General features: G+C 34.2%; 5 protein-coding genes across 6 annotated transcripts in view; 2 read left to right on the top strand and 3 right to left on the bottom strand.

The window, feature by feature from the left end:
• LOC134832636 (nuclear hormone receptor FTZ-F1) overlaps positions 1-12,533 on the bottom strand; it is a 68,237-nt gene that overhangs the window by 39,999 nt on the left and 15,705 nt on the right. The gene's annotated exons all lie outside the window — the stretch shown is intronic.
• Positions 625-2,677, bottom strand: LOC134832388 (all trans-polyprenyl-diphosphate synthase PDSS2-like). Its single transcript, XM_063846394.1, has 3 exons — positions 2,508-2,677; positions 2,009-2,452; positions 625-1,297 (listed from the first exon to the last, which is right to left on the bottom strand). The coding sequence occupies exons 1-3, from the start codon at positions 2,675-2,677 to the stop codon at positions 625-627; spliced, it is 1,287 nt and encodes a 428-aa protein (XP_063702464.1).
• On the top strand, positions 5,107-6,385 carry LOC134832391 (all trans-polyprenyl-diphosphate synthase PDSS2-like). Its single transcript, XM_063846397.1, has 2 exons — positions 5,107-5,246; positions 5,302-6,385. The coding sequence occupies exons 1-2, from the start codon at positions 5,107-5,109 to the stop codon at positions 6,383-6,385; spliced, it is 1,224 nt and encodes a 407-aa protein (XP_063702467.1).
• On the top strand, positions 8,822-10,502 carry LOC134829726 (all trans-polyprenyl-diphosphate synthase PDSS2-like). The gene is made up of 3 exons (XM_063842956.1): positions 8,822-9,232; positions 9,291-9,731; positions 9,786-10,502. Exons 1-3 carry the CDS (start codon positions 8,874-8,876, stop codon positions 10,444-10,446), a joined length of 1,461 nt encoding a protein of 486 aa, XP_063699026.1. The 5' UTR covers positions 8,822-8,873; the 3' UTR covers positions 10,447-10,502.
• On the bottom strand, positions 10,460-12,089 carry LOC134829727 (facilitated trehalose transporter Tret1-like). The gene is made up of 3 exons (XM_063842957.1): positions 11,965-12,089; positions 11,673-11,905; positions 10,460-11,618 (listed from the first exon to the last, which is right to left on the bottom strand). Exons 1-3 carry the CDS (start codon positions 12,002-12,004, stop codon positions 10,524-10,526), a joined length of 1,368 nt encoding a protein of 455 aa, XP_063699027.1. The 5' UTR covers positions 12,005-12,089; the 3' UTR covers positions 10,460-10,523.

Below are 12,533 nucleotides of genomic sequence, written 5' to 3' on the forward strand. Positions count from 1 at the left end.
AATTACAAAAAAAAACTACAAAATTATGTCTGGAGAGTATACAACTTTCCCTTTTTTTGTGTACTTTACTACTTGAATCGCACAAACACTCAAACCGCATCGCACTCACACACATGAGTCAGGGCGGCATGTGTGATACCTTCGAAAAATTTCGACAAAAAAAAAAATTTCATGTATTTATTCAAGTTTTTTTTTTCAAGCAAGCCTTTTGTTATATTTGGTCGGTTATTCATAAATTTTTGTACTTTTTGGCGTAGAGAGTCGATTAAGTGCAGGAACAGCCAGTTTGTTGTAAGTACATATGGAAACATTGTTATAATTTTTTTTTCGTTCAAGTTATGTAACTTCATTTAGCAAGTTATTGAAGTTTTTTTTAAAGCGGGCCAAGAGACATTTTTTCGTCGTCATGTGCGATCAACGGCAAAGGGCAAAAATTATTGCACTGGTCGCGTGAAATTATGTAATGCGCGTTGTTTCGATATAAGGGTTTCGATGTCACAAACGAAAAAAAAAAAAATAAAAGAAGTGGGTAAGTAAGGTGAAATCGCGTCGATCAGCAAAAATTACGTTTTTACATAAGAAAAAAATAAATTTATTTTAAATAATTTTTTTTTTGTCAGAATTTTAAATATCTTGCATCGCTAAAATGATATTTTGCAGGGCGGTTCGCGCATCGGACGGTTTGAGTTGGTTGAGTACTTTCATCGCTTGTTCGCAGTGTTTTCGTGCCAAATTTCGCGTTTTCTCCAAGCCGGGCCCCTTGAGGATCTCGCTGTGGATGTGCGCAAAGTTGATGTCGTCGACAGTTTTCTTGCCCTTCTTGATTTCCTCGTAGAGCGACGGATCGTATTCCAGATGGAACAAAACGGGCGCACTTACGAGACTAAATTGCGCTCCCGACGGGATTGTCGTGAACTTGAATGGCTCCAAATCGATGCAAGCTTGCCATGCCAGAGCGAGATTTTTGCCAAAGAGGTAGCCTTGCTTCTGTAAGTCTTCGTCCAAGCCGGCGAGTTTTAAGGCGCCTTGACAACTTTTGCCCAAGAGACTTCCGGCACTCAAAATGTGACGAACTGCCCACTCTTTCTCGGGATTTCCCATGACGCCTTTCATGTCCATGGCTTTCAAGTTGTCAATGTCCATGGAGTCGACTTCTTCCATGTTGGTTTCGCTTTCGGGTGACTTGAGACGCGGATCTGAGGGAAGAGGATTGTTTTGGTCGTCACGTTCGCCGATGAAATTCGCTTCTGACAGGTCACGGAAGGAGGATGAGATGAGTTGGTTCAGTTCTTGATTTCTAAAAGGTAAGATTTTGTTTAAAATTCACTCTTGGAGGTTGAATTTTCATAATTTTGCCAATAATTTTTAAGATTAGAATCGAAATTTTGATCTCTAGAGATGATTTTTTGTCATTTTTTGATGATTTACTTGAAATTTCTATTAAAATTTATTTAATTCGTCAAATATTTGTTCTGAATTCAGTTCTAAATGACAAAATTTGACAAAAATTGTTTTGAAAAGATGATATTTTAGCTAAATTAGACGATTTTATACCAAAGTTTTTCAAATTTATGCTAAAATTTGATGATTTGAGCCAAAAATGCTTTCAAATTTGACAAATTTCGCTCTTTAGGAGGCATTTTTCTTAAATTTAAGGCCTATTTCGTAAAAAGTTGTGTCAATTTTGATAATTTTTTAAAGTAAAAGCTCATAAAAAATTTCAAAAATTCATAAATTAGAAATATTTTACTCATTTTCTTTGAAAAAATTAAAAAAATATTCAAAAAAATTCTGATTTCATTCAACAAGAGTTCTAAATTTTCTGGTTTTACACTTATTTCGTTCAAAAAATTGAACTTAAATTCAAAAAAAATTATTTTCATTCAACCGGAATCCCTAATTTTTCCATTTCAAAGCTGATTTCAATCAAAAATTGACAAAAATTTATATTTTCTGATCAAAAATTTCAATTCTTAGCATCGCAAAGCCGTTTTTAATCAATTTTTACCTCAATTTAGCGATTTCCTGTGACGCACTTCCCAACAAATAATCCCCGCACAAGAGAGCAATTTTATTTCCTCTGATCATGTCACTCTCGTTCGGCAACTCATTACCAGCATTCTCCAATTTTTGCAAATTAATCAAGCCCTGATGCACCAAATACGACGTCCGAATCATTTCTGTCACTTCCGCCAATGCCCGTTGCGAATGCAGCACTCCCGAGCTCGTATCTTCATCCAAAACCTCGATATTTGGTCCGTAACCTGCTGCTTTCGACACTAACAACACAATCAAACCCCATGCCTGCACATTCGTTTTCCCGTTATAGATGAGACTTTTTGCTGTTTTCAACAACGGATGATTACTTCCGACCAATTCTCGCAGTTGAAGTGCTACATTCGCAATTTCGTCACTCAATAACCATCGGAGACTCAAAAAAGACGTCGGATAACTACAAAAAAGGTGAGTTTTAATGGAATTTTTGTGAAATTTGAGACTTTTCTCACCCAACGATTTTTTCTGCGTCACTCACAGCTTGATTCCAGTCCTGTTTTGAGGGTTCCGCGCGCCTTTTTTCCAAACAATAGGTTCTGGCAGGCACAAAAGAGACACCTGGATGCGTCGCCACTCTCGCATGACTCACATAATTCCGGATCGCCAGTCGCAATAATCGCATTTCGCTCCAAAAAATCAAAAATTCTTTGATACGTGTCAAGAAAAAAGATGAAAAAAGTTAAAATTTCGTTAAAATGCGCGATGCGTCAGAGATTTCGAAACCGAACAGATCGAATGTCGTCTTTTTACTATCAAATATTTCACGATTTCTAAGGAAAGACGACGAAGAAGTAAATATTACACGTTGCATCATCCATGTAAGTCTTGACCAACAATGCTGGGCATTCAAAGTGACACTGTTAAGTCATACTTTGTTGCCGCACAAGAGCAAAACCTGTTCGTCGCACATAAAAGAATCGGAATGTCAATGGTACACTTTGACAAAATTCACGAACAGCAACGAAATCTCGCGTAAAAAAGGAACTTTTCTCGACTCGGATGGGGCAAAAAAACCGCGGGAAAGCGTCAAAAGTTGAAAAACTTACGTGTTGTGGCGAAGAAACAGCTTCGGTGACTGAATTTTTCGTAAATTTTTAAGGTTCCAGTGCGCACAGAGCAACAAACAACTGACAAATACACTAACGGAATAACGGAAATCAGAGTTTCTCTTTAAACATTTTTATTCGTAACAAGCAAGACAGGCAAAGCAACACATGACGATCACACGTATCGTGACCGAGAGTGTATAGTTGTGTTTACAAACAACAACTTCTTCGTCTTCTTTTTTCTTCTTCTGGTTTTCATTCATTCACTATTGAAACCGATCGTTTGCTGCTTTCACTTCAACGATAGTTAGTGTACGGTTCTTCTGCTGCTGCTACGGTTGTAAGTAATTACGCGTTATTCCATTCCATGGGTTTTCGTTACCTCAAGTTCGGTTCAACGACGATGAGTTACAACAGCAGTGATCTTCATTTGGGAGGCAATTTAGCTCAAAATATTGATAAAAAGTTGTTTTTAGGCTCAAAAACTCGAAAAAAATTCCAAAAATTGATAATTTATCAAAAATTCGCGTTACCCGTAGACTTCGTTCCACGAAACAGCCGAATTTATTTTTATTTTTCAAAGCAAAAATTTATTAAATTTACCAAAAAATTACTTTTGACTTTAAAAAATTGAGATATTAAGAGAAAATTCTTTAAAAAATGTTAAAATTATCAAATTTTTTTACCTAAAAGTCAACAAATTCGTCATAAATTTTTCTCCAAATAACATAATTTAATTTTTTGACTACTAAAATTGATGAATTTCTGCGTTTAATTGTTAAAATTCAAGTTAATTTAATTAATTAGTGTCTAAAATTAACGAATTTATCAAAAATATTAGTAAAAACTGGTCTTCAAAATGACATTTAAGATCGTTTTTGATCCAAATTTTGAAGAAAAAGTGACTTTTGAGCCTCTAAGTTAGAGAAATTTTACTTAAAAACGTAAAATTTCTTGAAATAATCGAAAACTGGCTCTTTTTATGCCTGAAATTATTCGAATTTGTCATTAATGTATCCGAAAATGACGAGATTTTAACTTATTTGACCAAAATTTAATGAATTTTCTCCTCAATAGATGAAATTTATGTCAAAATATCTCATAAATAGACAAAAATTGTGTCTTAAAGCAAAAATTTCACTTAAAACTTGACTTAAATTGACATTTTTTCAAATAATTAATGAAAAAATCGCACCCTAAGTTGAATATCCCCGTCAAATACCTGCACATACCATCGCTTAATGAGCCCAGTTACTGTTCATCATGAATTTACAAAGTTTAACGCAAGTGACTTAGTATTTCTTTGGCATTTCTTTACATGAGCCGGGACTTTCTCGATGGAAATTATCAAAGTCAAAGCCATGAATTTCAGTTTTAAGCCCTTCAAGAGGAAAATTTCGTTAAAAAAATTCAAAAAAGTGAAAAATTCGTTGATTTTGTGTCAAATTACGGTAAATTAAGGTGAAACCAATTACAAACAAAGGCAAGTGAGTGCGATTTCTCTTCCGTTAAAATTCATCGGCGGTCGTCGTTGCATTTCTTTTGCATTTTTATGGAATTTAAAAAACACGTCATTCATTTTTTTGTTGGTTTTTTGTTACAGAATGGATGAGATTTGAAATTTGGAGCACATTGAACTTGGAAATTTTAGTGAAATTTGAATTGAGCTCAGAAAATTTCAACGAAATGGTGAGTTTTAACAAATTTTATGATTTTTTGTTTCGAAATAGGGTCAGAACTGCATCAAAAGATGAATTTCATGAGAATGCATGTCACGTAACTATCACTGAAAGACTTGCATTGTTCTAAAATTGTACTTTTACCTCTGTTTTTTTAAGAAATTTCATCTCAGAACTTAAATTAGCATGACAAAAAAGCAGACAGAACTTATAAAAAGCTCAGAACTGCAGAAATTCTGCAGTTAATTTTAGTTCTTCTTAAGTTTAACACAAAATTCGATGAAATAAAGCACTTTTTAAAGTAAAATTTGAAGTTTTCAATCAGAATGGCTCATTTTTTAAGGCTTTTTAACAAGAAATCCATCAAAAAAGTTCATTTGATGCCAAAATTGGAACTAAATTCTTCCTCAAGATGCTATTTTAGTGACTTGAACCGAGCTGTGAGTGAAGCTGAAAAGGTCGTCGGGTACATTTCTCCTTTCGTGCATCCAAAACTTTCCATTTTATTGAATTTTTTGCAGTTATCCATCATTTTTTCTCAACATGCGATGTTTAATGAGCCCAAAAGTTGCATTTTCTTTGAAGAAATTAGACGGAAACGATCATTTACTGCTAAAAACAGCCAAAAACCTCATTAACGACGAAAAAATGTTTGGATCCATCGTGTTATTGTTCTCAAAAGCAACTGGTTTCAGTCCCAATATGCCGAAAATGCAACTTGACGAAAAGACTGGAGTCCTGCAGTCGCAACGAACATTAGCGGAAGTGACAGAAATGCTAAGGATGACACATTTGGTGCATCAAAATATTAAAAATACAAGAAAAATTTCAAATTCTGGTAAAAATTCATCATTTGAGAATGAAATAATTAACGGAAATAAATTAGCGTTGTTGGGAGGAGATTCTTTGTTGGCAAAATCAATAGCTGAACTTGCAAAATTACGAAATCAGGAGTTACTTGCTTTAATTATGTCTTGCGTTCGGGACTTTGCGGAGTCAAATTTCATCGGAGATCGTGACGAACAAAATTTTCCCCTTCCTTCGGATCCAAAAAGTTACAAACCAGTCAATTTGGAGGCGGATTCCATGGACGAGGATAATCTCAAACCGATAAACATGAAAGGCGTCATGGGAAATCCCGAAAAAGAGTGGGCCGTTCGTCACATTTTGAGTGCCGGAAGTCTCTTGGGCAAAAGTTGTCAAGGCGCCTTAAAACTCGCCGGCTTGGACGAAGACTTACAGAAGCAAGGATACCTCTTTGGCAAAAATCTCGCTCTGGCATGGCAAGCTTGCATCGATTTGGAGCCATTCAAGTTCACGACAATCCCCTCGGGAGCGCAATTTAGTCTCGTAAGTGCGCCCGTTTTGTTCCATCTGGAATACGATCCGTCGCTCTACGAGGAAATCAAGAAGGGCAAGAAAACTGTCGACGACATCAACTTTGCGCACATCCACAGCGAGATCCTCAAGGGGCCCGGCTTGGAGAAAACACGAAATTTGGCACGAAAACACTGCGAACAAGCGATGAAAGTACTCAACCAACTCAAACCGTCCGATGCGCGAACCGCCCTGCAAAATATCATTTTAGCGATGCAAGATATTTAAACAAAAAAAAAAAAACAATGGAGAAATACAAAAATTACCAAATTTCATGTCGTTTTAGGTGACAAGCCAGGTAAACCGACTCGTAAGTATTTTTTTTTGTGATTTTAAATATTTCTTTATACGAATAACTGAAATTTTGAAGTGAATTTATTTCCATCATTTGAATGTGATTCTCTTGAGTTGACTTCCATTGAGGAATAAAATATTAAAATTAATATTTTCTTTAGAATTTCATAAGATTTTCCATATTTGAAATATTTAAAAATTAATTTTTTCACATTTTAGAGTCTGTCGATTGATTAATTTTTACTAAAAAAATCACAACTTTCAAAAAAAATGTGTGAAATTTTGCATGATTTTTATATTACCTATAATTATTAAAAAAAAATTACTTTCAAAATTGTTTTTTTTCGACTTTGATGATTTTTCATTATTTAAAAAAAATTAAAAATAATTAATTTTGACTTTTAAACTTAATTAAATGGAAATTTTGACAATTTTTTAATAAATTACTGACCATACTTAATTTTGAAATTTTTCCTATATTTAATCCTCATAATTTTACAAAAAATAAAAAATAAAATTAAATTAAAAAATTTAGGCCTGAAAATTTTTTTTTTAAATTTTGAGTTAAAAATATTAACTTTTATTATTTTTTTTTTAATAAAAATAATTATTCTTCTTAATTTTTAAAATTAATGAAAAAATTATACAAAATTTCAGTAATTCCATTAAAACTCATACTTTTGAGAATGCTTCATAAATATTTTTTTATCCAAAATTAAACATTTGTTCACAAAAACCATCCGTCTCCATTCCAAAAGATCACCAGGCGTCGTCGTCGTCGATAAAAAAAAACAATGAACAAATTATTCGCAACAACAAAGCATGACATGACAATAAAAGAAACAAAACAAACAAAAATAAAATAAAAAGTGTGAAGATGCAATTCTGTGTGTTGTTTAACATTGACCTGAATTCTGCAGCAATACGCTCGCTACATGACTATGTAAGTTTTTTTTTTCGCTGTTTTTACTACTCGAAAAGCTCGCAATTTAATAAATAGGTGTAATGCTGTAATAATACTAGATTCGGAATGAATATTTATAAAAAAAAAAGATATGGGTGTTCGTAATTCGTTGTAAAAACGTGAATTTCAAGGTGAGATATTTTTTGTCTCTTTTGGGAATACAAAAAAAAAAACGAGAAATTTCGACATTTTCTCAAAATTTTCATATTTTTGTGTCAAAACTGAAAAATAGAAATTTAAATTTCGTCGAGATAGATTACAGACAGGCACACAAAATGCACATCGAGCATGCATTCAAGGTAGTCACAAGTAGCTATGCGAGTCGCTCGTTATTATGTATAACATCATGAAATTGAATTGATTGTCCTTGACACACTTTGTGCTTGAATGCATGCAAATAATCATTGTTTTTATTAACTTATTAGTAAATAAATCCGAAATTTATTGGAAATAGATAATCTGGGGAGAGGTTTTGCAAGGAGAAATGCGCGAAAAATGTGACATGAGAAGGTTTTACGGGTGATTTTTCGAGATGTTTCGTTGATTTTTTAATTAGAAAAAAATATTTGGTGAGAATTTTGAATTTTTAATGCTTGAAATTAATTCTAAAAGTTATTTTTATTAATTTTTTTCAAGTTTTGTTATCTAAAATTATTTTTTTTAAATTTTTTATTCAAGTTGTGACATTATTTATATTAAAAAAATCAAAAATTAAAGATTTAAAAAATTTTTTTTATCGAAAATTTTAATCAAAGTGACTTTTTATTAATTTTTCTTATAATTTTAATAAAATTTTGAGTAAAAAAGTGCAAATTTAAAAAGAAATGAGACTTTTTGTCAAATAATGTTTGGTTTTTAATCCTTTTATGCATCTTTAACGACCAAAAATTGCTTTTTATGATAAATTTTCATCATTTTGAAAAAATTTTTAAAAATATTTTGAACTTTTCTTACCAAAAGTTACTTTTTTAGTAAAAATTTAATCATTTTGAGAAAGATTTTGACTAAATTTGTCTAAAAATTTAATTTGATATCAGATTTATTTCAATAATTTAAAAAAAGGTAAAAAAAATTTGAACATTTTTAGAATTTTTTCACCAAATTTAAAAAAAATTCTTAAAAAAATCTTTAAAATATTTAAAATTTGCAATAAAAATTCAATTTTTAATTAAAAATTCATATCTCAGCTTCTTATTTTATCATTTCAGATGAAAAATCAACTCATTTGGTACTTTTCATTGAAATTTTTAATACTCTTGATGATTCAAAACCTCTTCAAAGTGAGAAAATTGTCCATTTTACATCAAAAAATGGCGTTACTTCAACAGATTTTGTCACCAAATGAGGTTCCGATACAGATTCCAGCCTCTAATTGCCGTCAATTTACATTTTCTTGCTGAGAATTCTCATGTTTTTGCGAATTTTTGCATTCTCGAGCATTGTTAACGCTAACAAACAATGCAAAAGAGACGTTTCTTATCATTCCGAATAAAATTCTCATCAAAACAACTCGAGACACGGGCAAACAGAGAGAGGCAAACTCAATTTTCACATGTGTCTACACAAAATGACGTTATTTTTGGCGATTGCGCATCTGGAATGCATGTTGCAATCCTAATGCACTTCATTCGTGACTTTGATATTAAAAATAGAACTGCAACGCGTAAGAGAATTGTGCATAAAATGTCGTCTTTGCGCTTAATTGTAAACAAAAATGTCGTTTCCTTGCTAAATCGAAGGTTTTTCTGCTCCGTGCCGCAGTCAAAAGTGAAGCACGACTGGAATCGCGTTGTGAGCGATGCAGAAAAAATCGTCGGGTAAGAGAATTTTCCTTGAAATTCAACATTTTTCATTGAAAACTCGAATTTTTCGCAGTTATCCATCGTCTTTTCTCAGTCTCCGATGGTTGTTGAGCGACGAACTGGCAAATATCGCGCTGCATTTGCGACAATTGATCGGAAGTAATCATCCGCTGCTGAAAACCGCGAAAAGTCTCATCTACAGCGGCAAATCACACAACATGCAAACGTACGGTTTGATTGTTTTGCTGTTGTCGAAAACAGCTGGCACGGCAACGGCGGTTAATGAGGAGGATCGGAGTGCGGGCGTGCTGCACTCGCAACGTGCCTTGGCCGAAGTCACGGAAATGTTGCGAATTTCTCACATGATTCATCAGGGATTGTTGAATTTACAGACATTGGAGGACCATGGCAATGAGTTGACGAGCAATAGTGACCAGATTTTCGGGAATAAAGTTGCTGTGCTGGGCGGCGATAAATATTTGGCGAAAGCTTTTGCGGAATTAGCAAAATTGAGGTAAATTTTTCGATCAAATTTGCTAAAAATTTGTTAAAAAATTATTTTTTTTAGGAATCAAGACCTAAATATGTTAATTGCAACCGCTTTTCGTGACATGTCCGAGTCAAATTTCATCGGAGATCGTGACGAACAAAATTTTCCTCTTCCTTCGGATCCAAAAAGTTACAAACCAGTCAATTTGGAGGCGGATTCCATGGACGAGGATAATCTCAAACCGATGAATATGCAAGGCGTCATGGGAAATCCCGAAAAAGAGTGGGCAGTTCGTCACATTTTGAGTGCCGGAAGTCTTTTAGGCAAAAGTTGTCAAGGCGCCTTAAAATTGGCGGGCTTTGGCGACGATTTACAGAAGCAAGGATACATTTTTGGCAAAAATCTCGCTCTGGCATGGCAAGCTTGCATCGATTTAGAGCCTTTTAAGTGCAAAAACCTTCCCTCGGGAGCACAATTTAGTCTCGTAAGTGCTCCAGTGTTGTTCCATTTGGAATACGATCCGCAAATTTACGAAGAAATTCAAAAAGGAAAGACTTCCGTTGACAATATCAACTTTGAATTGATCCACAGTGAGGTCTTAAAAGGTCCTGGCGTGGAAAAAACTAAAAATTTAATCCAAAAACACAACAAAATCGCGCTGGAAAAACTTTTGTTGTTTCCCGACTCCGATGCGAGACGCGCCCTTGAGAAAATAATAGTCGCCAAACAAGATTCTTGACTCCGCGCCACCTAAAAAATCATAGAAAAGACATTTTTTTAGAATAAAACTTTATAAATACCGTAAAAAACTTAAAATTATTTCCCTTTTCCTAAAATCTGGACTATCCGTTCAATGCTGACGCCTTTCGTTTCAGGTAACATCACTAAAATTACAGTCGCCAAAGCGCATTCGATCACCGCAAACACCCAAATCGCTCCGTAAATCTTCAAATATTCAACCATATACGGGAACACGAGCAACAGAATGAAGCTCATTGTCCAATTTCCGATTAAGCACAACGAAATTAGGGGTCCCCGAACTTCTTGTGCGAAAATTTCTCCAACGATGACCATTGGGAGGGATTGTGCTCCATTCGCTGCGACAAAAACCAACAGTGATAAACAAATTAACGGCACCCATGAAAACGAGGAGACATCAACCCCGACATCCATCAACATCGAATGCAGGCCCATGATGGTGACAAAAAAGGCAGATCCATACGCGGAAACTAGAATTAAGGGCTTTCGACCGACTCGTTCAACGACAGTGGATGCAGAAATTGTTCCAGCGAGTTGAATTGAACCAACAATGATCGAAGAAAGGGCTGGCGAGAGACTGGAACCCGCTTCACGGAATATCATGTCGTAATAATTGGCGAAAGTGAAGAGTCCGGAGAAGATGACGATGTTGACAAGCACATTTCCGATGATAAATCCACGTTTCGCCGCTCTATCAAGCTTTAATGAGGTACATTTTACTCGAATTTCGTCTTTTTCGACGTCAAAACCTTCGGATTTTAATATTTCCGCACTTTTTGAGTCCGTAAAAGGTCCATTGTTGAAGAATCTCATCGCATCAAGGGCTTCTTTCTCCTTTTTTATCATCATCAGGTACTTTGGAGTCTCGTGCATGAACGAATATCCCACCAAAAACATCGTACAAATCCCAATTGAGATCCAAGGCACCGCAAAATAGCTCGTGTAGTTACAAACGATGTACGCGAAGACAGTTCCTGCATTTGTGAAGAGCATAATGAACGATCCCAGCCTCCCACGGATCTCAATACTCGAAATTTCGCTCACAATCATCGGGATTACTTGAAAAACGCCGCCCGCAGTGATTCCTGCAAGAAATCTTGCGACTAAAAGTGCATAAAATTCCGTTCCGAATTCGATGAGTAACCAATGGATCTGAGAAAAAAGCATTTTTAGCAACATTTCGGGCGGAAAAAGTGAAAATCTTACAACAGCTGGCACAAAAGTCATCATCATCCCGGGTTTTCTTCCGTATTTATCGGCAATCCATGCATATAACATCTGCCCGAGAGCACCTCCAATACATAAAATTGACCCAATACATGAAACTTGGAACAAAGTTAACGCTCCCGATGCCAATGGAGTCTCATCTGACATCAACAGCGGCAAAGTACTCGAAGGCCAGCCCACGGTAATGCCGTAGTTGAAGGTCATAAGGTTCGCTAAATGTAAAAATTTCGTGATTTTAACAGAAAAAAATTTTTTCGAAGGGATTTCTTACCACAAATTACTGCGAAGTACTGTTTTACGCAAGAAGTCATGACGAAAAAGTAATAAAAATCTGGCTATTTGCTGCTTTTGATGACAAATACGAAGAACACAATGACAGAAACTCGTTTAAGGGACCGTTATCTGACGTTTTATCAATTTTTAAGTTTATGGAAAGATTTGATTATCGAGTATCTTTTGAATTATCGGGCGTTAAGAACGGAGATAAGGCTCAAATCTCGTGAAATGAAGAATTCGCAATATCATTAAATTGCAAAAAGTATATTTTTTCAGTAAAATTTTGAAAGAAAAATTAATTTTATGCCCTAACAATTAAATTATTGAACGTAAAAATTAAATTTTAGAAGAAATTTCATTTTTCAAAATTTTTCAATTTTTTTTTTAATATTCTATAAAGATTTTTATCAAAAAAATATTAAAAATTAATGAAAAATTTTATCGAAATCTGAAATTTTTAATGTTAGAAGTGATTTTAAGTACATTTTTTCCAAGAAAAATTTTTTTACAAATTATTTCCATAAACAATCAATCAATTTTTTAAACAAAAAATGTATAAAATTC

The sequence above is a fragment of the Culicoides brevitarsis genome, chromosome 2, assembly GCF_036172545.1.
Source record: "Culicoides brevitarsis isolate CSIRO-B50_1 chromosome 2, AGI_CSIRO_Cbre_v1, whole genome shotgun sequence".
Classification (NCBI taxonomy): Eukaryota; Metazoa; Arthropoda; class Insecta; order Diptera; family Ceratopogonidae; genus Culicoides; species Culicoides brevitarsis.